Source organism: Gorilla gorilla, chromosome 11 (genome assembly GCF_029281585.2).
Source record: "Gorilla gorilla gorilla isolate KB3781 chromosome 11, NHGRI_mGorGor1-v2.1_pri, whole genome shotgun sequence".
In the NCBI taxonomy this organism is placed as follows: Eukaryota; Metazoa; Chordata; class Mammalia; order Primates; family Hominidae; genus Gorilla; species Gorilla gorilla.
Genome location: NC_073235.2, coordinates 29,290,180 through 29,317,765, shown reverse-complemented (window position 1 = coordinate 29,317,765; position 27,586 = coordinate 29,290,180). Strand labels below are relative to the sequence as shown.

General features: G+C 37.6%; 1 protein-coding gene across 7 annotated transcripts in view; it reads left to right on the top strand.

The window, feature by feature from the left end:
• WDR33 (WD repeat domain 33) overlaps window positions 1–27,586 on the top strand; it is a 103,142-nt gene that overhangs the window by 43,165 nt on the left and 32,391 nt on the right. For all 7 annotated transcript variants that reach the window (XM_004032524.5, XM_055380677.2, XM_055380679.2 and 4 more), the window contains 3 exons: window positions 533–628; window positions 822–973; window positions 2,644–2,741. In XM_004032524.5, coding sequence (XP_004032572.2) covers window positions 533–628; window positions 822–973; window positions 2,644–2,741 — 346 coding nt within the window. The remainder of the gene's footprint in view (window positions 1–532; window positions 629–821; window positions 974–2,643; window positions 2,742–27,586) is intronic.

Here is a 27,586-nt window from a genome sequence, read left to right as displayed (position 1 = left end):
TTTTTTTTTTTTTTAAATATGTTTAGCTGCAGGAAGAGTTTGAAAGCCTCAGTGTCCTTAAATCGGTACTTATTATCTTGTTTTTTTAATTAAACACTGGTAACTTTTCTTTCTGAATTTGTCCTCTCGTACTTGTAAGCACCATATCCTTTATTCAGTCTTTGAGTTGTTTTGGTAACTGATCACCTTATTTATGTTAGTCTATCGTATAGCCTAGGGAAATGAGGTCTTTGCATATTCTGTTTTGAAATGGTCTTTAGCATGCATAGGTGTGTGTAATTTAGTGAGTAGGTGCGTATACTCATAATGTACTTAGTATCTTTAATTTAGCTAATAAACCAAAGGACTAGAGCTTTCCTTGCACTGTGTTGTTTTCTGACAAAGTACTTCTGATAAAGCTGAGCTACATTTAAGTGAAAGTCAGTATCATTATTTAATGTCATTTATTGCATGTTTTACAAATACCTTTAATATGTTTTTCAAAATTAGTGAAGTTGGAGGATGTATAACCTGTCTTTTTTTTCTCCCTTAGTGGACTCCAGAAGGAAGACGCTTGGTCACTGGAGCTTCTAGTGGGGAGTTTACCCTGTGGAATGGACTCACTTTCAATTTTGAAACAATATTACAGGTAATGATAATCACCAGATGGTATCATCATCCTGTGGTACTGTAAAGAACTTGAGATATAGTCACTTCATTGGCATTGTTAAACTTAGAATTGGGACGAATTATTACCTCGAGTCAGTATATGCTCTTGTAAGCCTTTAGTCATATATTCTTTGAAGCAGCACCTTACTAATTAATGTTTTCTATTTTCACAGGCTCACGACAGCCCAGTGAGGGCCATGACGTGGTCACATAATGACATGTGGATGTTGACAGCAGACCACGGAGGATATGTGAAATATTGGCAGTCGAACATGAACAACGTCAAGATGTTCCAGGCACATAAGGAGGCGATTAGAGAGGCCAGGTTTATACACAATATACCATTTTCTGTAGTCCCTATTGTCATGGTTAAATTATTCTCTAAGTGTATTCTGGGTGCAGAGATGCATGGGCTCTGTCAGTTTCTGGGAAACTTTCTGCACCCTATAAACACAATATTTTTCTTTGTTTTCACACATTCACCATTTTGCTGGCACCTTTCTGAAGTAGTGTTGTCCCGGTATCAGCCTTTGCAATATGTTAGAGATGTACTGTCTGCCGCATTTTGCACTGGTTTTCTCTTTTCATTTATGATTAATAATGTGTATACGTTATTCCTTTTTATTATCTACTGTGTAAGACAAGAATATTTCATTCCAAATAAAGAATTCAGTCTTTAATTATGCAACTGAATAAAATCTAAAGCCTACAGAAAACAACTTCAGAATTCACACAAAGTGGAAAAAGGCTTAAGTGAAGACCTGGTTGGCTTGGTTATGCCACGACTTCCAAAGGAAAGTATAGGACTAAAACCCTCACAGATAACTGGATGTGGCAAACATTAACGGAGTAATGAATGGGTTCTTCAAGCTTTGCAGCTGTAAGCAGATCATTGTCAAGAAGACTCTAGGACTTTTCTTCTGATTCACTGTTGATAACATCACTTATGCAAATGTATACAATAAGTGGAGTTTAAAATATTTTCAGTGAGTTGTATATTTTTACACATCAGTGAGGTATGTATAGTAAAACTGGGGGAGAAAGTTCCAAATACAAGCCTGAAGAATTGCTGCAGCCTCAGAATAAAGCTAAGCAGCATTCTTTAAGGTTGTGCCACCCATGTGTGGGAGGAGGTTGACATCTTTATGGAAACATCATCCACTGTAGTCATTTGTTTATACTTTCAGAATCTTAACAGAAATTGTTGGATGAACATGCTTCTGCTTTGTAGATTTTGCCTTAGTGTCATGCCCATACATTGAGTTTACACAGCTGGTCCTTCATAGGATTCCAAAGTTCAAGGGAGTTTTTAGAGTTAGTTGAGAAACTTGATGATCTTTCACTGCTGGGAAAAACTGACTCCTCCTTGCAGCAGATTCTTTGGCTTTACACACAAGTCTGAATGTCCTTATTTTAAAGTTTTCCTCAAAGGTGCAACATTCATGGAATAGCTTGCCAGGAAGATGTGAAACTTTTCTACAGACCTTTGAAATGGATGAGAAACATCGTATGTAGGGATGTTTAGCAATCAGTCTTTTAATAGACAGCCCACATTGTTTCAGCTTATTTCATGAAATGTCTGAGGCAGAAGCTGATGATAATTTTGGGAGCAGTATTCATGTGTGATTTAAAAGACTGCAGGAATACTGCAAAGATAGAATCCATTTATTTTCACCACTTAAGGCAGCTTCATGTGATTTCCTCGTATCATAGAAAATAGAGAAGGAACATGGATAGCATTAGCACTAATAATACACACTTGAAGTTCTCAGAATACTGATGATTGAAAACTCAGAAACAACTGCTCTGTTGAAGTCTTCTTTTGATGAGATGCCTATGTTAGCTGACGACATTCACTTTAAGGGCTTCTTCACTGGATTCTTCCCTCTCCTGTTTATAATGCAGCACAGTGTTTTTATTTTTCCCTGTCTGAGAAGCACAGATTATCTGTTAAATGCTGACTTCTTTCCCCTGCTGTGTGTCTTCATGTAACAGTTTCTCACCCACGGATAATAAATTTGCTACATGCTCTGATGACGGCACTGTTAGAATCTGGGACTTTCTTCGTTGCCATGAGGAAAGAATTCTCCGAGGTACGTGTACTAACAGTACTGATTGGAATATTTAAATAGGGAAGACATTTGTGGTTAAATCATCACAAAACCACAATACTGGCTTACATCTCCATTCAATTTTTTTTACATATACACACCGTCTCAGGCTCTTCAAAAAAACCCAGCACTTTCTCTGACTCACAGTCATTTTGTAGGTTTTTACTACCAGTGTTATCTTTGAATTTTTCAGCTATAAATTAAATACAAGAGTGCTCCCCCCTTACTTGCTTATCTGTATGCATCTTTTAGGGCTGTATTCCTTTTCCTTCCTTGTAGCCAGGGTACTTGTTCCCAGCATATTGACACTGTGGTTTGATTTAGATAGCCGTCATTCTCCTGGCAGTCCTTTTACAATATGAATTAACCGACAAGATAGAGGTATCAAAGCTACACTTCTTAGTGTTACTATTTTTGAAAGCAGTTGGTTTTTCAGTACACCACATTTGTACTACATGGCCGGCTTGTTACTAAGTTTGGGTGGCATTGCTGCTTGTTTACTTTTGTTGATTTTATAATTAATAAACCTCTATGAAATTACTTCATTCCGTAACTGAAGTCCATATTCTCACTTCGATTATTTTAGATTATGCATTAGAATATTGGACTCTATAAAGTGGGACTGTTGAAATATTAACAGTACATCAATGTGAGTTACGTGAATTCAGTGGTGGTAGAGTTAAGGAATTTGTTGTATATATGCAATACAAACATCACAACAAAGACACTTCTAACTGGATCCTGTTAGTTTATTAAGTAGGAAGGTAGTTTTCTCCAGTGCTTAGTTTGAACCTTTTGAATGTACTGTTTAACAAACAGTACCTTCTACTCCATACCCTTGATTCCAGGATGCCACAAAAGTACCATCTTTCTCTGACACATAAATACAGGGTGGGAGGATGGGTGCTACGGGTGTTGGGTGTCAAATTATTATTCAGAGCTTTTCCCTTATGCTCAAGAGTCAGCAGAGATAGTTGTCTTGGTTGAATCGTTAAGTTTCTCACAGTTTTTCAGAGCTTTAGCTGTAGCATATAATGTTGATGTTTTGTAGACAGGAAAGACTCTTGAGATACTTTAATGTGTATTTCAGCCCATATTTCAAGCCAGTATCTTCCATCACATTTGCTTCAACACTCCTGACTTGGCACATTTTGTTTGGGTTTATCCACAGTACTGTATGACTGTAGCTTTTGTAAGAATAGGGAGCCTGTCACATTGAGGGAGTTTACTCACTATAAAGGTCATAATATTGTATAACTTCAGAATGAGACAGAGACTTTGAGATGATCATGTCTGAGTTATTTAATGGATGAGCTCCATGATGCCAAGGGTGGAAGTGACATGTTCAAAGCAAAATAGGTTCAGAGCCAGGACTAGAATCTTATCATTTGACTCCCAGCCTAATGCCACACTTATGTTGAATCTTTCCTCACTATTAGTCTTGGCTGTTAAACAGAAATAAGTTAAACGTTTTCTAAGTTTTTAAAATCCTGGAAACTTAGAGAAAATGAAATAATTTTATTTATTAAAAGTAATTCTAGAGTAGCTGGGCGCGGTGGCTCACGCCTGTAATCCCAGCACTTTGGGAGGCCGAGGTGGGCGGATCACGAGGTCAGGAGATCGAGACCATCCTGGCTAACACCATGAAACTCTGTCTCTACTGAAAATACAAAAAATTAGCTGGGTGTCGTGGTGGGCGCCTGTAGTCCCAGCTACTCGCGAGGCTGAGGCAGGAGACTGGTGTGAATCCAGGTGGCGGAGCTTGCAGTGAGCGGAGTTTGCACCACTGCACTTCAGCCTGGGCAACAGAGCGAGACTCCGTCTCAAAAAAAAAAAAAAAGTAATTCTAGAGTATTAAAACAACTAATTTTACAGTGGACTGTACTAACTGAAGTCTGATCTAAAACCACTTTGCTGCTTGGATTTTAAAAAGAAGGAAATCTATGTGATAACGTTTTTGAGTCCCATGATCCAGTGAAGCATTATTCAATTTTGGTAATGAATGTGTTTCATTAAGAACTTTCCTTTGAAATTTAGAGTGTGCAGGGGATATTAACTAGCAGTTAAGTATTTTCAGATAAGTCCAGGTAAATTTAGATGAAGTTAAGTAGATGCTGAATCATAAATGAGAGTTGAGATTTTTATATGAGGTCTCTTTATTTTAGGTTTTTACTATGGAAATTTCAAACATGTACAAAGGTATAATGAGCCTTCATGTACTTTTAGGGTTTACATTCTAGCTTTTTAATATGTTTTGATTCTTTTAAAAAAAATTCTACTTACTTTACAGTAACAATATTTTTAGTATCCCAAGACACTTCAGTATATGAGGCAGATATGAATATATTGAATTAAGTTGATTATACCACCCAAGCAGTAATTCTGATAGCAGGTCTGCTGTAGGAGAAGAGTTATTAGATTCCAGTTGTCTGTTTTCTGTCATTTCTCACTTTTCCAAATTTTATGCATCTAAGAGCTTCCCATCCTCCCCTTAGTGAGTTGTGGGGTCAGAGGGATGGTGGATCGGCAGTTGTTTCAAGGGATGATGAGAGTTCTTTAAATAAAATGTGAAGTGAACTTACTTAGCTCTACTCAGAGAAAACTGGATCACAAAGTCAAACAAATAGGGACAGGATATTCTAACCTCTAAAATATCAGTTGCCCTTTATTAAGGATGATGTTCATGTAACACACATAGACTCTATGGCATCAGGTAGATAAGCATACTCCTTTGCATTGTTAGTGTTGTGTATCAAGTCATTACTTTTGGAGTTAAGTATTCAGAAAATCCAAAATAATTCTGTTTAAGGGAAGTTTGTGATCATACAGTCAAACTCTTATCAAATACTTTTCTACAACATTCCTAAAAACTAGCCTTCTACTCACAGACATTCTCAGTGATGTAATATTCCTTACTTCACATGAATTCCTTTTTTAATTTTAGATAGCTCTAATTTTCAGGAAATTCTTTCTTTATATTAGAAACCTGCTTCCTTACAACTTGTCTTGCCTACGGGAATACCAAAAATTAAGTCTGTACTTAATTCACATGGCAGGCCGTTAAGTATGAAGAGACAGCTGTTGGGTCTTCTTGACTGAGTTTTTCAGCTTTAAGCATACAGTGTTCCTGTGCATAACAGAAGTCTTGATACTATACTTCTAAATTTTTAATTAAAAAAAAAAAAAATAGAGTCAGGCTCTCCCTGTGTTGCCCAGGCTGGTCTCAAACTCCTGGGCTCAAGGGATCCTCCTGCCTCGGCCTCCCAAAGTGCTAGGATTATACTGTGAGCCACAACACTGGACTTGTACTTTTGAATGCAGAATTTATAGTTGCTTTTTATTTTTATTTTCTTACTATTTAAAAAATATTTTTGAGACCAAGTCTTCCTCTGTGGCCCAGGCTGGAGTGCAGTGGTGTGATCTTGGCTCACTGCAACCTCCGCCTCTCAGGTTCAAGTGATTCTCCTGCCTCAGCCTCCTGCATAACTGGGATTACAGGCATGTGTCACCATGCCCGGCTAATTTTTGTATTTTTAGTAGAGACAGGGTTTCACCATGTTGACCAGGCTGGTCTAGAGCTGCTGACCTCACGTGATCCATGCTCCTCGGCCTCCCAAAGTGCTGGTATTACAGGCGTGAGCCACCATGCCTGGCCTGTAGTTGCTTTTTATTATAGTATTTCTGAGATTGTTCTTATGCTTAGAAAAGGTTGAAGTTACAGAAGAGAAAAATAATCAGTATTTTCTAAGGTGTAAAATGAGCATAGATCTGTTGACGGTGGATTTGTTATACAAAAGTCCTTGTTGGTACATAAGTTGAAAAAACAGACATTTATGAAATAGAATATACTGCAGCATTGAGAAGCACTATGTATATGTCCACCATTACAAAGGACGTGTAAGTCACCATAGTTCCATTTCTCCTTTTTTTCTAGTATTAATTATGGCAATTTATGGACTGGGATTAAAATAACATTTTTTAAAGTTTTTATTAAAAATTAAAAAGAAATTTCCCCTAGCTTCCCAAGCTTATGATAAAATAACATTGTACACACCAGAAATATGTGAGACTAAATGAACCTATAGGTTATGTTTACACATTTGACTCCAACTGAAATAGTACCATTAAAATCTATTTAATAAACAACGAGTATCCTATATGCAAGTTACCTAGGAGACTGTTTTATAAGGTATAACCCCTATCCTCATGTTTAATAGGAAGGTGAGATATTTTCACAATCGTTTAAGACGTTTGATAATAAGGGGGGAGAGCCATGTGAGTGCTAGAAGTGTAGTTTTATGGGCATATGGAAGCAGATCACTTAACTACTGGCAGGTTGAAAATACGGAATCAGTAAGGATATGGAAATAAATTTTACTGAGAGACATCATATTTTATTTTTAATTTTCTCCCACAGCCTCACCCCTCCCCGTTATACTCATAAAGAGAATCGGTTAACAAGTTTCAGCATGCTTTAATTTTGTTTTACCTTCTTGATTTTAACAATAATAACAGCTGACACATTATACTTACTGTAATTGTAAGGGATATTGTAAGTACTTTATTTAATCTTCCCAGTAGCCCTACCAGAGCAGTACTGATTGTTTCCCATTTTACAAATTAGTAAACCAAGGCACCAAAAAGTTAAATAAACCTGTCAGAGGTCATATAATTTATAAGAGTTGAGGCTAGGATTTGAAGCCTGTTTGGCTCCAATATTCATGCTCTTAACTACTATGTTAAACTGCCTCTTTTATGTTTTAAAAGGAATGTCAGCAACAGTACCTTCCTAAGCTGTAATTGACAGAATTGTGAAGTAAAGATTGGTATGGGGGAGAAGGGTGTGGGTAGAGGAAACTAGGTATTCAGGTTCATTTTAACATTCTTTAAAACTGTAGAGGTTATAGTGAATGTATAATATATTTAACAAAAATATTAAAACACAGCTATTGGTTCACACTACACATGGGTTATAAGGTGTATCAAATAGACCATGGACATAAGCAGTTATATTGAGACTTACGCAGGAGTTTTTAGTTTTCAAATATAATACTAATGGAATGGAAATGAACACTTACGTACTCACCACACAGATTAAGAAAAGTAATATGATTACTAATACTTTTGTTAAGTCTCTGTGTACCCCTTCATGATTGCATTGGTGGTTTATACTACATGAGATGACTGCTGTCTACACAAAGATCTTTTCATTTGGCAGTGTGTTTTTGAACTGTGTGAAGACACATTTACAAAGTTTGAATGTTCCAAAAAATGGGTGCTTTTTATTGGAAATAACTTTATTATTAAAGTAAAATTGGTAAACCATGTAGTTTATGATAATAAACCTAATTTATTTCTATAAGGTTTTACAAAACACTCCCCAGAATTCTGTTTTCCCCCAAGACAAAAAACCCAGCTTCCTTTAAAGTAGCCCATAGCAGAATAATTCCTTACGTTGACTTAGCGTGCTTTTAGTATTAAAAGCACTTCAAGCATATATCCAAACAACCACCTGGACCCATTTTACTACAGCTGCCTGTATTCTGTATCCAGTTTCTTACTTTGAGGAAGCGTTTCTTTAAGGCTCTGTGCTATCCTGAAAAGACTAGATCATGGTAGGTTGTCTTATTATGTAAATAATTATCTCATAAGAGAGAAAAATACTTGATATTTAACATCTAAAGCACATTATTTTAAAAAGTTTGTGTGGTAGGGTCCTGAAATATTCATTTTACGTGATGTGTTCATATTTTTACAGGAATTGTTTAAAATTTTTATGATGGGCTTTGTTCTTTTAATCGCTATGCTTATTTAAAATATTGTACATAATATGACCAAAACTTATTGAATATAAATCTGTACCTTTCTTGGGGTGCAGAGTTGCATGCTGCTGCTAGTATATTTAGTGTCTTAATTAAGAGTCAAGAGCCACTCCCAGGCACTCTTTTGTATGTGAAGATTCGACTTTTTTTTTTTTTTTTTTTTGGAGACAGGGTCTTGGTCTGTCACCCAGGCTGGAGTGCAGTGGTGCAATACTGGCCCACTGCAACCTCCACCTTGCAGGTTCAAGCAATTCTCCCACCTCAGCCTCCCCGGTAGCTGGGACTACAGGCATGCACCACCACACCTGGCTAATTTTTTAATTTTTTGGTAGAGATGGGCTTTCACCATGTTGGACAGGCTGGTCTCTTGATCTCAGGTGATCTGCCCAACTTGGCCTCCCAAAGTGCTGGGATTACAGGCATAAGCCACCATGCCTGGCCGAAGATTCAGATTTCTTAGCAGTGACAAATCCCTATGATTATTAATTTAGGCAGTCAGTTTTCAGAAAGAGCCTTTCTATCTTTACATTTATTAAAGATATAAATTTTATTCTGTAGTTGTCTGTTCTATAATTGTATGCTTCAGTTCGTTTTGAGTGAGGTTTAAATTTTTGTTCTGATGAATTAGTTACCCTGTTCTTTTATAAATCTCAGCTTATCAGGTCTTTGATAGTTTTTAAAGTTAAAATTCTGAGCTTTGGAAAGGCTGATACAGTTAGATAAATGTATAATATGTCTTGACTTTTTCATTTTCGGTGAGTAGATTCTTTAATAAAGTATATGATTAAAATGTGGTATAACATAGTAAGTTTTGTCAACGAGGGGAGTATCAGAACAAATACTGGGTTTGGTTTTTTTTTTTTGTAGTAACTTTTTTCCCCTTTAATTACCTTTTTTTTTTTTTTTTTTTTTGAGTTGGAGTCTTGCTCTGTTGCCCAGGCTGGAGTGCAGTCGCATGATCTCAGCTCATTGCAACCTCTGCTTCCCGGGTACAAGCAATTCTCGTGTCTCGGCCTCCTGAGTAGCTGGGACTACAGGCATGCACCACAAGACCCAGCTAATTTTTGTATTTTTAGTGGAGACAGCATTTCACCATGTCAGCCAGGCTGGTCTCGAACTCCTGACCTCAAGTGATCCGCTCGTCTCAGCCTCCCAAAGTGTAGTCATTACGGGAGTGAGCCACTGTGCCTGGCCACTTTTTTATGGTATACCAGAAAACTGTAGCTCAGCAATTTCTGAGAAGCACCTGTGATCTCTTTAGTTGTAAAGAGACCAGAGTGAGGATTTCTGTTTAAAGGAATAAATGGTAGTTTCTGGGTCAGTTAATTCTTTTATACAGGTTGTTTCATAAAATAACCCTAATTTCTCCACATGCACATTAAAACCCTCACAGCTAATCTGCCAAGGCCTCTGTTTTTTGCCTTTGAATGTATTTTGATATTTAGTAGAGCTCTCTTTGAGAGAACAGAGTTAATATTGAGGATAGCCTCCTTAATCTGGCCATCTCCTTATGCTTGTTGAAGACTGTGAGAGTCTTCTCAGTGTCCATGTTTGTTTTGTCACGAATGGAAATTATAAGTATTCTACCGTATTGAAACATTAGAAAATACTGAAGGAAGTCAGCATGAATACAGAAACAAGGAGTAAAAGGGTGGGTTTTAGGAACTCCTTGTCAGGAAGCTCAATATTTTGTCTCCAACAGACATTTTTAATGTTATTAAACAAAAGTAGTTTGTGATGCCATGAGTCATCAAAGATTAGATTAGTAGTTCTTAATCCCATCAGGCCAGATAACTGCTTTTTTGAATAAATAATTTGTAGTCTGTACACTTCTGAAGTGAACTTCATTGATGACTGCCACACACAAATTTCTAAAAAAGGCACCACCACAGGTACGCACACATGCATGCACGCGCAGGCTTGGAGAAAGAAAGCCTTACTGCTTCCATTGAGAAATAGTGGTCTGGAATAAATCATGCTAAAATAATCCTATTTTTTAATAGGATTGCTGGAGGGGTCAAGGACATCGTAGCCAGAACAGTACAGGCAACCTTTTGAGCTAATTTGTGGATCATGGTAGAGGAACATGGCTTTTTAGCTGCATGAGTGAAAAGTCATTCCCAAAGTAAGTTTTACCTGGATGTTTGTTACCTGTGAGACAAGTATGCAGAGAGTGCTGTAAGATTCTTTATTTGGCCCCGTCCTATTTAACAGTTTATATTAATGTAGATGGTCTTGCTTTGTAATTTATAGCTGATTCAAAACGACAAGTAGAAGTTCACTAGATTTCAGGATTTGAGAAGATATTTTGATGTTAAACTCAACAGAAACTTAAACTGTAAAAGTTAAATAAAGATAAATAGGAAGTTCTGTACTTTGCTTACCAACCTGAGTTCCAGGGTTTGTTAGATTGGTTAATTAGAGTTCATAAAAACAATCCTGTGTTTTAGATGATTGGTGTGAACTCTTGAGGTGTCATGTTCTTCCCCACTTAATAGAATACTTAATAGATGTTCAGAGTGGTGGAGCTTCATTTTTGAGGGGAGTTTACTAGAAGGGAGAATGGTCTGGAAATCATGAAGAACAGTACAGGGAAGATTAGTATTTAGCTGGGTTAAAAGAGACTTGCGATTATAGTTATTTTCAGATATTTAAAGAATATTTTTTGGAAGTAGGATTTGATTTATTTTATATAGGCCTAGAATATAGGGGATGAGAGGATATAGGACATCATATTTGGATTTCATTATGGAAATTTTTTTCCTGTGGAAAGATCAGAGAATGTGGCCAGGCACAATAGCTCACACCTGTAATCCCAGCTCTTTGGGAGGCTAAGGTGGGAAGGTTGCTTAAAGCCAGGAGTTTGAGACCAGCCTGGGCAACAAAGTGAGACCCTGTTTCTACAAAAAAAAAAATGAAAAACGTGGTGGCATGCACATGTAGTCCCAACTACTCAGAAGGCTGAGGCAGGAGGATTGCTCGAGTCTAGGAATCCGAGGCTGCAGTGAGCCAAGATTGCGCCACTGCACTCCGTCCTGGACGACAGAGGGACGTCTTTTTCCCCCATAAAAGAAAAGAGAATGGACTGTTGTGTGAGCTATTGGGCTTCCCTTTCATGAAATTTTGCCACATTTAGCTTGCCACCTACCTGTCAGGGAAGTTATAGAAAGCATTTCCTTTTCAGACGGATGGTCGGATTTGATAATATTAACGTTAGTTTTATGTTTCAGGGCAGACCTAAAGTCTGAAAGTCATGCATTGCAAAGAGTTAAGTGACTAGGTTGTTTCCCATAAGGAGATGTTGCCAACCTCTGTTGAGACATTGGATAATGTTACTAACACTGTTGTTTGAAGTCGTGAATGGAGTCTCAAAATTCACCTAATCTTCCAAAAATTTTTTGAAGTATTTGTACTTTTTAATTGTATATATACAGTAAATGCACAAGTCTTAAATGTACAGTATAATGGATTTTTTGTATTTATACACTTGCCTAACTACCTCTAGATAAGAAATGGAATACTTTTAGGAGTCAAAGATTTCTTCATGCCCCTTTCCCACCTTAGCTTTTTACTAGGTAGGTTAGGCTTTGAAAGATACTTTCATTAAGTTATTTTTCTTTTTCTTTACTGTTCTTTACGTTTTGTGATTTTTGTGGTTTTTATCTCACCTTCCTCTGTGTAGAGTTGTCTTAATTACCTTTCGTTGATTTGAGTCTATATTCTTTTTTAAAAAATAGATGCAGTCCTGAATCTAGATGCCTCCATATTCTTTTAAAAATGCTGTTTTATTACTTTTTCTGATCAGTTTCATCTGCTAGTCTCCTGCTACTAAAACCAATTCTTTGGAAGTATATAAAGAGACACTGTTGCATATGATTACAATCACAAGCTCTAGAAGCTGAATGTTAGTCACAGTTTCAGCTCTTAGCAGCCATGTGACACTGGGGCAAGTTACAATATTTTGTGTCCTCATCTGTGAAGTGAGGTGTTGAACTCATTGATATGTCATTTCCAAAGTGAATTTCAGAGCCTGCTTCCAAATCTCTGGACTATTTTAGGATAAAAGTGGTTATTTCAGAACTTTTTTCATTTGAATATTTTTCAGCCATTGTTATGACAGTAGTATATATAGGCTTTTATATTTATAAGCAGTCTATAAATATGACTACTTGTTTAAACAAAGCTGTCATGATTTTTTAGTGTTTTTAGATGTAAAAAATTCAACAGATGTGAACTTAGAATTGGTCCTTTTGAAGTCCTTTAAAAGGGCTATGCGTGGTGGCTCATGCCTGTAATCCCAGCACTTTGGGAGGCCAAGGCAGGTGGATCACTTGAGGTCAGGCATTTGAGACCAGCCTGGCCAACATGGTGAAACCCCGTCTCTACTAAAAATACAAAAATTAGCTGGGCATGGTGGCACATGCCTGTAATCCCAGCTTCTCGGGAGGCTGAGGCAAGAGAATTGCTTGAACCCAGGAGGCAGAGGAGGTTGCAATGAACCGACAATGTGCCATTGCATTCCAGCCTGGGCAACAAGAGCAAAACTCCATCTCATAAATAAATAAATAAATAAATAAATAAATAAATAAATAAATAAAGTCCTATAAATGGATTTAAATAGTTTATCTTAGTTGTTAGATGCATCAGATAATTAATGATGACACGCTGTGGCCAATGTGCTATCATTGGTTCTTTTGCTGATAAAAATTTAGAAGACATGACCTCTTCCCTTTAGCACCATGTCCAACATTTTCCTAGTTATCTTATTTCTTCAGAAATGTTTTGTGGATTGATGAAATACCATATCAAGCAGGAATGCTGTTTTACATTGACAGTGAGTAGTCTTCACAGCTCATAGCAGCAGGCTGCTGTCATTGGTGCCCAGACTGTTTCATCAGGACAGCATTTAGTTTTTTGGGGGATAAGAACAGGTTTTTTCCTGCTGACCAACCTTAAGCACAAGAATTAATCCCTAACTCCATTTAGTGATAAGGAAGTTGGATGAACAAGTGATAGCTCTGGTAAAATGTTATTTCTTTTTGCCATCTTGGATGAGTAATGTGTCAGCAGTAAAGTAGGAATCTTGGGGCAAATGTACTATACATATATTTTTGTTGCAGTAGACAAGATTCAAATATAGAAATCTAATGTCTTGTTTGGACTCTCCTTGTTACCCTCTGCGTCCACCCCGTGAAACTTGTCAGTTTGACCAAACGGACTAGCTGACTTTGGAGACTTGACTTTGGGGACTTACTCTGTCCTCAGAGTCTTCCGTGTAGTTTGTTGGAGGGTAGGAGCCGAAACCTTACCTTATCAGCAGATGTGGGTCTGATTCAGTGACTCTAAGATCAGAGAGGTGGCATCTGGAATAAAAAGAGCATTTTAAGTTTAGTGATTTCTGAACTAAAATCCTGCTCCTTTCTTGAGGTCGTATAGTACAGCACTCAGTTTTAATGTTCTTTCTGTAGAACCTGAATATTAAATACCTCAAAAATTTGGTGGTGGTAATATTAAAAAAATTTTTTGCAATAGTTAAATCAGATCATTTCATTTCCTGAAATCTATGCAGATTATTCCATTTGTATCTTTTTAAAGTGTATTCTGATTTTAAAATTTATTATTATTTTTCAGAGACAGGATTTCGCTCTGTTGCCCAGGTTGGAGTACACTGACATGATCATAGCTCACCATAACCTCAAACTCCTGGCCCTAAGCCATCCTCCTGCCCAACCTGTTTTTTTTTTTTTTTTTAAATAGAGCATCTTCACTCTAAATATCAATATTATTATTATTATTATTTTGAGATAAGGTGTTGCTCTGTCACTCAGGCTGGAGTGCAGTGGCATGATCTTGGCTTACCGCAGCCTCCACCTGCCAGGCTCAAGTGATCCTCCCACCTCAGCCTCCTGAGAAGCTGGGGCTACAGGTGCATGCCACCATGTTTGGCTAACTTTTGTATTTTTAGTAGAGACAGGGTTTCACCATGTTGCCTAGGCTGGTCTTGAACTCCTGGGCTCAAGTGATCCTCCCGCCTCTGCCTTCCAAGGTACTGAGATTATAGGCATGAGCCACCGTGCCTTGCCATCAATCTGATTTTTTAGAACATTTTTAGTTTTACAGTTTTTAGGGTTTTAATGTGCCATGCAAATGTAAGTTCCCAAGGGTCTTCTGGGTGGAAATGTTTATTAAAACAAAAATTTATCTAGAGTATTCACTAGACATCTTGTGTAGTTTTTTAAATTCTAGCAGGTGAATCATTAAATCAATTACTGTAAAATACCTTCAGTTTTTGAATTAGCTGTTTTATTTATTTTTACATTTTAACCTCTGAAAGAAATAAAATTAGCGTTTTAAAGATAGTTTTTTCCATATGTGTTTATATATATGTGTATATATATGTATGTATACATATATGTGTATACATATATATGTGTGTATACATACATATGTGTGTATACATACATACATATATGTGTATACATACATACATATGTGTGTATACATACATACATATGTGTATACATACATATATGTGTGTATACATATATACATATATATGTGTGTATACATACATACATGTGTGTATACATACATGTGTGTATACATACATACATGTGTGTATACATACATACATGTATGTATACATACATATATGTATGTATACATACATACATATATATATATATATTTTTTTTTTTTTTTTAAGATGGAGTTTCACTCTTGTTGCCCAGGCTGGAGTGCAATGATTACAATCTCGACTCACTGCAACTTCCGCCTCTCGGGTTCAAACAATTCTCAAGTGCCTCAGCCTCTCGGGTAGCTGGGATTATAGGCACGTGCCACCATGCCTGGCTAATTTTTGTATTTTAAGTAGCGATGGGGTTTCACCATGTTGCCCAGGCTGGTCTCGAGCTCCTAACCTCAAGTGATTCATCTGCCTCAGTCTCCCAAAGTGCTGGGATTACTGGTGTGAGCTACTGTGCCTGGCCTTCCCTTATATTTTTGACTCAAAAAAAGTCTGTTCTCAGCTGGGTGCGGTGGCTCATGCCAGTAATCCCAGCACTTTGGGAGGCCAAGGCAGGCAGATTACTTGAGCCCAGGAGTTTGAGACCAGCCTTGGCAACATGGCAAAACCCCATTTGTACAAAACAAATACAAAAAGTTAACTGGGTGTGGTGGCGTGTGCCTGTGGTCCCTGCTACCAGGGAGGCTGAGGTAGGAGGATCTCTTGAACCTGGGAAATCCGAGGCTGCAGTGAGCCGAGATTTCGCCACTGCACTCAAGCCTGAGTGGCAGAATGAGACCCTGTCCCTCCCTCCCCACAAATGCCTGTTCTCCTACAATGAGAAATAAGCTGATACATTTTTGACTTAAGAAGAAGCAGATATTAGAAATTACAGCCTGTGAGAGAATGGTGTGAACCCGAGAGGTGGAGTTTGCAGTGAGCTGAGATTGGGCCACTGTACTCCAGCCTGGGTGGCAGAGTGAGACTCCGTCTCAAAAAAAAAAAAAAAAGCCTGTGAAATGAAAGGTATTTGAAAGACTCAGTATGATGGAGAGTTTCAGTTCTTGCTGACGAGAAACACTGAGGACTGTGATAATTGTAAAGGTTAAGGCTTGGCACAGTTGCTGAGGGCTTGTCTTGAAAGAGAAAGTAGTCAACACTATGGCATTTCTTTTTTTTTTTTTTTTGAGGTGGAGTCCTACTCTGTTGCCCAGGCTGGAGTGCAGTGGCACAATCTCAGCTCACTGCAATCTCCGCCTCCCTGGCTCAAGTGATTCTCCTGTCTCAGCCTCCCGAATAGCTGGGAATACAGGTGTCTGCCACCACGCCCAGCTAATTTTTGTATTTTTAGTAGAGACGGGGTTTCACCACGTTGGCCAGGCTGGTCTCAAACCCCTGACCTCGGGTGATCCACCTGCCTCGGCCTCCCAAAGTGCTGGGATTACAGACACGAGCCACCACGCCTGCCCTTATGGTGTTTCTTCATCATCATTTTATTTATTTTGTTTTGTTTTATTGAGACCGTTTCAGTCAGTCACCCAGGTTGGAGTGCAGTGGCACGATCACAACTCACTGGAGCCTCAACTGCCTTTGCTTATGCGATCCACCTGAGCTTTCTGAGTAGCTGGGACTGCAGTTGCATGCCACTATGCCTGTCTAACTTTATTTTATTTTTAATAGATACAAGATGTCACTATGTTGCTTAAGCTGGTCTCAAACTCCTGGGCTAAGAGATTTTCCCATTTTGGCCTCCCAAAGTACTGGATTACAGGCGTGAGCCACCAAGCCCGGCCACATTTTTGGTTTTGTACTTGTAGATATGATTAATACTTATAGAAATTTTAAAAGTCTTTCATCAAAAGAGTGCATATGAAAATCTTGCTTTATTTTCTCCTCACAGCTAACATACAGATAATTCCAGTAGTTAAGGTGAGCACTTTTTTTTTTTTTTTTTTTTTTTTTTTTTTTTTTTTTTTAAGTTTCAGCTACCTAGGAGGCCCTGTTAGGAGGATCACTTGAGCCCAGGAGATCGAGACAGTAATGAGCCATGCACCACTGCACCCAGGCCTGGGTGACAGAATGAGACCCTGTCTCAGGAAAAAAGATATTACTCACTTTCATGTTTTCCTTATAGCTTCAGCTTTATTGTTGATGAGCATTTTCCTGCATCCCTTGTTTAAAGTACCTCTAAATCTAGACATAACCCAGATACTTGGATGTGCTGCCTCCAATTGAAATGATCCTTGATTAACTCCTGCTTATTCTCTTGATCAATTTGGCTGTAAAAGCTTCTCCTCTGCTTTAACAGTTTTTAATGCTTTTTACTTTACCTGAGCCATTTAAAACATTTTACCATAGTCTTGACATTAAAAGCAAAACTGAAGAAGTCTTACACCAGCATCATCTAAAGCTGCCCTCCCTGTGAATTATAGTTTTAGAGTCATTTTCTAAGCCTAGAACATTTAGTCTATTTTCATTTCACTGTTAGTATTCACAAGTGTGAATACCCTTCAGCTAAAGACCACTAGGAGTACACCTGTCATAGAGCAAGTTGGATTTATTGCTCATTGCAGCAAAGAACACAGACCGCAGGGAACCATGGGGTGTCCTAGTAACAGGGTGTTATAATGTATTATAGGATTTGGGCTTTGGATAATTTTGGGGGGAAGGTCTAAGGACATGAGGGCTTGCTCTAGATAGGGTGCTGTCGGAAAACAGAGGCAATTCTATGATTGGGTATCAACAGATCTTATAGAGGGGGTCAAGTAGATTGAGGTTAAAGCTGTAATTGGTGAAGAAATAGCTGTCACTCATTCAGCAGGAAAGAGAATTTTGTATTTTGTGGGTTGTACAGTGACCTAGTTTTTTCTCACTTTGCCATGGTCTTGGAGTGACTACTTTTGATATTGACGTTCAGTGAGATTGTCCAACAGGAGCGTGGAATGTTTAAGCTGTACATGTCAGAACAGTTTGTAGTAACACCAAGGCTTAGCTTGAACATCAGATTAGTTCTCAGAGGTCAGGGGCTGCTGCTTTTTACTTTCTTGAAAATATTCAAATCCAGACAGACTCGAGGTCAGGATTTAGTAGCAGCGACATGCTCGGCAGGCACAGGTTGGAACCAGCTGAAATGATGCCAGCAGTATGTTTTTACAAAACGGAGTAATTGGGGAGAATTTGGTGGCATGTTAACCAGCATTAGACAAGCAGGATACATTATAGGCAAAAGCAGCCTCTTCAGATAGTACCACTAGTTTTGCCACTGGCGTACAGAATTTTCCTATAGAAATAGAGAATGTCATCATGTATCATCATTGAAATCTTCATAGCTGCTTTTATGCTAACGTCGAGTGCTCATGGGAACCTCAAAATCTTTAAATAAAGGTTTTAGATTGTAAAAGTTTTTACTTGTTTTTTTTTTTTTTCGGTAGAGCAGCGGTAGCCCTAAAATATTGTTGATTTGGACCAAACTGAGGATAAAATATTTTCAGAATAAGATTTTTCTCCTAAAGACTATTTCACACAGAAATATTTGTTCATTTTAGGTTTTAAACACTGTATGTTAAACTGTTGTTTGTATTTTATTTATTAGGTACAGTACATAATTTCGTATGGAAAAAACAGCATATTCCAGAGTTACCACAGATTTCAGGATTGGTAGATAAATACCATTTGTGCCTGTGTCTAAATTGTGTAGATGCCAGAATTAATTTTCATATAATTTAGACACATAGATTTGTGGTGTATTCTCTTGGTTAAAGTGCCTTGAAAATAAGGCTTTGTATTTTGAAACTAAATCTGTTTGGGTGAAACTCACTTTGGTGATCTCCACAAAATTCACTGGTTTTGATCATCTTCTATAATCGTATATTTACATTTTTTAAAATAACATCCATTTACCAGGATTGATGCTGAATAGTACCAGTTTACTGTGTCTTTTCATAGGCAATGATGAGTGCAAGTCTATTTGTAATAAGTATTTTTTCTATAAAAAGAAGGGTAACTATTGTGTATTGTTAACTTTAAAATGTAATGATAGAAGAATATAGTGTAATTACTGTTTACAGTGGTTAAGTGACAAAGAAGAAATTATTAATGTTGTTAAACCTCCTCTTTAGCTGCTCCAAAATTCTAGTTACAGTGGTAGTTTCTACCTGGCACAATCTCTGTATTTCCTCTGGGTAACTTTAAACATCGCTCAGCTTAGAGTCAGCAAGTTTGGCTTTGAATCCCCGCTTTGCCACTGGGCAAGTCAAGTCTTTCTCAGCTTGCCTCTCCTCGTCTGTAAAGGAGAGCTAATGATACCTACCTCACAGGGCTGTTGTGAGGACCACAGACATGCTCTGCATAGTGCAGGATGAAGCAAATGTTTGTTGCTAAAGTCATAAATATCAAGGAAAGATGCTAAAAGACAAGATAGGAGTAAAGAAAATAACATATTTTACTTAATTTGATTTAAGAGGAGATTGGAATTGAGTAGGAAAGGTATTAAAAGAGAGGTATTAAAGGTATTAAGGAAAGGTATTTATGGGAGGAGATTATTGGATCAAAAATTAGTATTGGAATATGATTATCTTCTTTTCAGTAGTGATTTTTAGGTTTAGAAGTGTCATTGATAAAGTTGTAAGCCACATTTAAATAGATAACATTATATTGAAATAGAACTGTGACTTCTTTTTAAAGCTTTATTTATGTAAGTCCTCATATTTTATTTCCACTATCATCTCAGAACCACAGGAGTGCCAGAAGGCAATCCTTCACACCCTGCATTCCCCTTGCACTGGCCCCAGAGTTGTTCTCTTCATTGCCTTTGCTTGCTTACCTTTTTTTTTTTTTTTTTTTAAATTATTTTATGTTTTAGAGACAGGGTCTCGCTCTGTCTCCCAGGCTGGCATGCAATGGTATGATCATAGTTCACTGCAACCTTGAACTCCAGGGCTCAAGTAATTCTCCTGCCTCAGCCTCCTGAGTAGCTGGGACTGCAGGAGCTTGCCACCATGCCCAGCCGCAGATTGTTTTTTGAATAGATAATATATTTGAATCTTTCTGGAGAATGACGTGCTGTTTTTTGAGTTCTAGTTAGGTAAATTCATGTTGGATGAGTGTAAGACATACCAAGTTACTCTACAGACTTGGAGCATTCTTTCCACTGGTACTTTTTGGTAGGTTTACAATATCTTGAAAAAATATGAAGCCCATAAAGTGGTATGTCTGTGGTATGAGCTGTTTATTTGGACATTTTTAATAGTCATTTTAAGTTGGATCAAAATCAAATACTTCATTGTTAGAAATATTTATATAACCAGCACTTTGGTTGCTTCACAAGTCCTCATTTAATCTGTTTTTCTTCAGTCTTTGATTTTCTTTGTTGCTGTTTCTGTAAAGGAATCATGAAAGAAAAACCATTGTTTAAATACAGTTAAGGGTGAGAAACCTTCACTCCGCCATATTTCTTTGATTTTGTGTTCAGTATGTTGGTTGAAGATGAGAAGTACGGACCAGACACTGGGAACTTCGTGGTCCCATGTATTCCAACATCACACTGGTCCCAAAGAGCACAGAGGCAGCAATGCTGCTGCAGATATCTGATTAACCAGAATTCTCTCTGGGAAGGATCGATAGCACAGTTATGTGATTTTTATATGCTTGACTGGGTTGAACAAATAAACTCTGGGTCGTACATTTACACAAATGTGTTCTTCAGAATACAACAACTATGCCACTGAAGGCCGCTCTCAGTATGCGTTTTAAAGAAGTGTTTCCACTAGTTAAAATGGATTTACATTGATCCTTCTATATCTGGTCCTGTGATCAGGAAGATGCTAAGTACAAAGGCAAGCTGACTGCATAACAATAACTGATGCATATGGGGATCTTGCAACCTGGCTTCGTTAGCAGTGCCATTCTCTAACCAATCAAGCTGAAGACCAAATGCAACACTGAGATGTATTTTTTTCATCAGTCATGCATGGTGAAAGGTACATTCTATGAATTGCATGGAAGTAAGAATTGGAGACAGTACTTTTTGGTAGGTTTACAATATCTTGAAGAAATATGAAGTGCAGGATGAAGGTGTATTCACACCTACACAATATGCCATATGGAAGACTGAGATCTGTGGTGGAAGAGTATTGGGGGAATGGAAGGGTGGAAAGGTAAGGAAAGAATTGGGTGGGATTAAGAGTTGTTTTTCTTGAGAACTTCTGCCTTTTACAAAGGTAATAAACATTCATAAAAGGTTCAATTAGAAGTAAAAAGTCAACGTCTTTCCCCTCTTATTTCCCAATTTCACATCCAGAGGTAAGCACTGTTCTGTTAAAGCTTGGTGTATATCTTTTTAGAATTCCTATACATATACAAAAAGATGCTTTTAAAAATCACTACATGAAAGGAGATTATACTACGTCTATTCTTTTGCTATTTGCTTTTCTCACTACACTGTATATTAAGGTCATTTTTCTGTATCATTACTACCCCAGTCTTTTTGACAGCATGTATCTACTGTAATTTATTTAACTATTCCTCACTGATAGGCCTTTGGGATTTGCAAGAAGTTTTTGCCAAGACACAGTTGTGCACTAAGCTTCCTAATACCTTTGTATTTGTGTTACTTACGTAAATTTTCCATTAGGGTAGACTCCTAAGAATAAACTCAATGGAGCAAAGGGTATGAACATTTAAACTTTTGGAAGATGAGTTGTCTTCACTGTCCAGGAAGTCATTAACAATGAAGTTTAAGAAAGTTCTTGTCATCTAGCCAAACTGAAAATAACACAGGATTAACATTTTAGGAAATTGTCACCACCTAAATATTTAACCTTATTTTTAAAAATCACTAATAATAAGCACACATGGTAAAAAGTCTTTCCTCCAGCCCCATAGAGGGATGGAATATGAAATTTAAAAATCTGCCAATCCTTTACCTCTCCCCAGAGGTAGTTTCTTAAAACTAATTGTTTCTATTCTTGTGGTCATCAGAATTTCACATAATATGTATTTTGGTATATCTGTCTGACATAGTGCCTCTTTCTGTCTTCAAAGGTGAGGAATTGAGTGTTATTCACACCACCAACCATGCCTCCTACCTCCTCGTTTTTGTCATAATGAATTGTAGTTTCAGTGGTTTTCTTTATAGCTTTAAATGTTCTTAAACCTTTATTTTTAAGGGGACTGCCAACTTTAGCCAATATTCCTTGGCTCACCACTAGGTTACAGAAGGAAATCTGTGCCTCTCAATGTGTTTCCACTTCTGCCGTTTGTCTTCCTTTACTTCTGAATTGTCAAGGATTTTAAGCCAATTTTATTCTGTTCTTGAATTACGGCTACTTTTGTTTTCTTCATATTTTAAAATTCTAAACAATGAGAACAAAAAAGATAGCATTTCTGCTATGAATGATACTGTTGATAACAGAACCAAGCAGTATAACGGGGCCTTGCAGAAAGAGTGATAATCTTGTGGTAGTTAATGAAAAAGTTGTTCTGCTTGGACAGTGTCAATATAAGTATGCTGCTTTTGTATTAAGTCTGTCATGCTGTCAGCTGTTGAAAATAATGCCATAGTTTAATTCACTTTTGTCTTGCAATTTCTTACTACCTTTCCTGTTTTTAAAAATCATTGTCACTAAAACCTTTATCATAGCAAATTTTTAGGTTTTTAATTTTTCAATTTGAGTAAATGGTTTTTGTTTTTGAAGGCATTCTTTTAAGTCCACTCTTTTTTTATTTTTTCCCAGTTCAGTTGAAAATCCTCAAACACTTTTCTCAGAAATAGCGCTTAGGAGGTAAATCAAAATTATTGAGTCTGGAAAGGTATTTAATTACCATCATACTTGACTCATAGTTTGGGGTTTGAAATCCTTTGCCTTCTGAATTTTTGCGTCCTTCATTATCTTCCATCAGTTTTACTGATAAGTCAAATATAATCCTGAGTCTCATTATTTTATATATATCTTGACTTTCCTCTCTGAATGTTTTCTGAATGATCTCTTTTCTCTGAGGGGTGTTTTTTTTTTGTTTGTTTGTTTTTTTGTTTTTTAAACTGTGAGTATAGGTATACATATTTTAAACTTCATCTTTCTTGGCATACTGTCATCTGCAGTCTTATCTTTTTTCCATTTAAAGGATTTTTCTTCCTTTGATGATTGTTTCCATTGTCTTTGCTTGTCTTACGGAATTCTTAGGAGATGACTGTTGGGCTGTTTGGAGCTGTCTGTCTAGTATTATTTTTTCTTACATGTTTTGTGTTCCTGCCCTTTCTCTAAGTATTGGGAGATTTCTGTTTGTCTCCTGGAATACTAATTTACTTTTCAATCATGCCCAGTCTGGTTTTCAGCCCTTCTGGTGATTTTTTCTTCCTTTTTTTTTTTTTGAGACAGGGTCTCTGTCTCCTGGGCTGGAGTGCAGCGGTGCAGTCATGGCTCACTGTAGGCATGACCTCCTGGGCTGAAGCGATCCTCCCACCTCTGTTTCCTGGTAGCTGGAACTACAGGTGTGAGCCACCATGCATAGCTAATTTTATTTTTATTTTTATTTAGTTTTAATTTTTTGTTGCCTAGTCTGTTCTCAAACTCCTGAGCTCAAGCAATCCACCTACCTTGGCCTCCCAAGGTCCTGGGATTACAGGCTTGAGCCACTGTGCCTAGCCGAAATTTTTATTTTTATTTATTTTTATTTTTTGAGATGGAGTTTCGCTCTTGTTGCCCAGGCTGGAGTGCAATGGCACGATCTCAGCTCACTGCAACCTCTGCCTCCCAAGTTCATCCTGGGTTCAAGTGTTTCTCCTGCCTCAGCCTCTGGAGTAGCTGGGATTACAGACACCCACCACCACACCTGGCTAATTTTTTGTATTTTGTAGAGACAGAGTTTCATTATGTTGGCCAGGCTGATCTTGAACTCCTGACTTCAGGTGATCCACCCGCCTCGGCCTCCCAAAGTGCTGGGATTACAGGTGTGAGCCACCGTGCCCAGCCGGAAAATTTTATTTTTATCAACTGCATGTTTACTTTTCAAGAATTTCTAGTGGTTCTCTAATCTTTTCATTTTTCAAGGAAACCTGTTTTGTAGTTGGTTTGTTTTTAAGGAATATACCCCTTAAAACCTTTAACATAGTAATTGGGGTGTTTGTGTGGATGTCTGGTTTGATCTGTTTTTCCTGTTTGTTTTCCCTAAAGTCATATAATCTGTATTTTTCTCTTTCCTGGTACTTGCTTTTTCTCAAATAACGCAGTGACCCTTGGTTGTCCAGAGATTTGAATGGTGGTTTGTATTGGTTAGTATAAGTAGCTATCTTGCATTTTTTTGCAGTTAAGTTCGCTTACCTACAAGGGTCCTCTCCTGGATGGAAGATCTCACTGTGGATTTGTGTGTCTGTGTGTGTGCTTGTACATGTGTACACACGTGCATGTTTGTGTGTGTTTAATGAAGTGAGTGGAGAAGCACAGGCCACTGCCACATTTATCAAGTAAGTGGGTTGTGGGTTGTACTCTGAGGTGGAGTGCTTAAGTTTATTCCACTCTTAAGTGGAACTGCCATCTTTCTCTCCTCCCTCCCTTCTCTTTTCTCTTTTTCTCCTCCTCTCCCATTCTCGCTTTGCCCTCCACTTCTTTCCATTTTCAGTGTCATCCGTGGCATTTCTGCAGACTTTGTGCTGCTTTACTCTTCAGCCTCAAATCCTGCTCTAGGGTTTTTCCCAGACTGAAATACGCTTTTTGTAACAAATGTGCTTTGTATAATTTGCTTTGTCTGACTGAGAGCATCTGTTCTACAGAAACAGGAAGTCAGGAGGGACAACCTGGACAAGTCTCCCTATAATTACCCTCATTACTTCATCACAGCCTTTGTCACTGAGCCTTTGCCACAACCTTTGTCACTGACAACTACAGTCTATGTATTTTGGGTTTCATTTTTCTCTACTCTGGTTTATTCATAGGTAGGGCCCATCTGTTTTTAGAGAATGGCCACGTTTTGGTTGAAGTTTTTTCAAAATTTCCTAAAATTTGTAGCCAACATATGTCAGTCTTGGGAAATAAGTTCATCCTCTGCAAACCTTTGAAAGTAATTTAGGAAGAGGCTTGCATATTTGTTTTTACTTAGTATTAAATCATGATTTTATTCCAAAGCACAATTCCCTTTTAACATTAGTGGCGTTGAAATAATCTTCGTTACCTCTTTCCTGATATTCTCCCAAGTTCCATCATTTTTCCATTTCTTAAGACATCTTTCATAGTTAAATTTTAATTGTATACTTGAAGCTTAAGGTAATCCATGGCATTGGGGGATTTAGAGATGAGTAATCAATTAAAATAATTGAAAGATTGTGTCGAACCCAGCTCTTTTCTTTTTTAGAGGCAGGATCTCACTCTCACCCAGGCTGGAAGTGTGGTGGTGTGATCTGAGCTCACTGCATCCTTGACCTCCCGGGCTTAAGCCCACCTCAGCCACTGCCCATGTACCCCTGGGCACCATGACACCCAGCGTGTGTGTGTGTGTGTGTGTAGAGAAATACAAATCCGTGTGTGTGTGTGTGTGTGTGTAGAGAAATACAAATCCCTCCCAAAGTGCTGGGATTATAGGCGTGTGCCAACGCTGCTGGCCCAGCATTTTCCCTGTAGATTTTTTGTCCTCCTAGAAATGAGTTAACATTCTTTAACAGTAGAGAAAATGTAGACGGAACCATGAGACATTCACACCACAAGTAAAAAGGAAGTGATTGGTATCATCTTCTCAGTGTTGGAGGTGGCACTGTAGTCTAGTGGAATCAGTACTTACATTAAAAGTATTACTTTAAGTACTCAGGACTTAAATGCTGTTTTTCTTAGTAGTATCTGTCTTTCTTAAAAAAAAATAATCAACATAGTGAATGTAATGATGGTCTCTCATTTTGTGTTTTCTAGTTCTGAGAGGTAAATGGCATTACATCAAGTGTATTACTTGGGGTGGATGTTCATAATCAGAATTCAGTGTTATTTTTTCTGGAGTCATTTGAAAACTGAAATTTAGCAGTCTTACAAAAGTTGCACTTTGGGAACATGCTCTCACATCGAGCCATTTTCTGCTTTCCCATACTCTGTTCATAGTAGTAACAGCTCTTGCTGGATAACTAAGTCTATATGGAAATAGCTGTCCCCATGGTGAACTTTTTCAGGGCAGAGATTGGATCACAATGAAAGCTTTTATTCATTGAATGTTCAAAATATATGCTAGGCATGATGCTAAGTGCTTCATGTATTTAATTCCTGAAACAAGCCAATAATTGGGTAATAATCTCCATTTTGTACATGTAAATATTAAGGCTACGCAAGGGTTAAGTAGATTACTTAAGGACGTAACTAAAACATCTGAGATTTAAACACACCCAGTTTACTGGAAATTTTTTACTATTAGCCATTATGTAGCATATGAGCACTGAACCTATTTGAATTACATTTAACATACCCTTTTCTTGATTCCAAATGTAACTGATTTGACACTGCTGCTTTTATTGGACAAAGCTACTTTCATCACTTGGTTATTCTCTTCTTACGGGGGGAAATCATAGTCGACTGTAAGTGGAAATGAGAATTTTCATGATTTACTCTTGGTCCTGGCTCAGAGATGAAAGTGGAATAAACCCTTAATCTATTTTCCTGAAGAACTTATTTTTGGATTTTAAACAATGTGTATATAGGTCTATTTTTTGCTCTCTCATCATTTCCTCATTCATTCAATAAAGAAAAAGAACATGGCAGATTTTAAACACCTTCACAAGTAGATACTGGTATTGTTTATAATATGTTTAATTTAATTTGAACTGGTTTGGATTTTCCTACTAAGTATTCCTTGGTTTTCACATCTCTGGAATGGTAAGATCTTTTTTCTGAGGTCTGTGGGCAAACATTTTTAAGGTTCTTGTGTGTCTTTTATTTCATGTTTACATTTATAACGGGACTGGTTGGATATTGAATGCTAGATTCAAAACTTTTCCCCCTATTTCAGCACTTTCAAGATTTTGTTCCATTCTCCTCCTCCTCTTCATTTTAATCAAGAAAATTATTTACAGAGTGACTGCTTGCGGGGCAGGACTAACCCATAGGCAGTGTGCCCTGAGTAGTCCCACTCTCTTCTTGCAGCTAGTGTGTTGATGAGAAATTGTATAGTATATTGCAGAATGTCCCTCAGTTGGGATTTATCTACTATTTCTCTCATGATTAGACAGGGAATTGTCGGTTTTTGAGTGGAAGATCACACAGGTAAAGTGCCATTTTCATCATACCATGTCATGGGTGTATACTATCAGTATGACTTGATGTTGATCTTGATCATCTGCTTGAGGTAGAATTTGTCAAGTTTCTTCAACAACAGCTACTCTTATTTCCCACTTTTCATACTGTACTCTTTGGAATGAAGTCATAATATTAATATATAGCCCACACTTAAGGAGTGGAGCGTTACACCTCACCTCTTTTCAGGTGGAGTAACTGTGTAAATTATATGGAATTCTTAGGCATGGGAGACTTTACTCT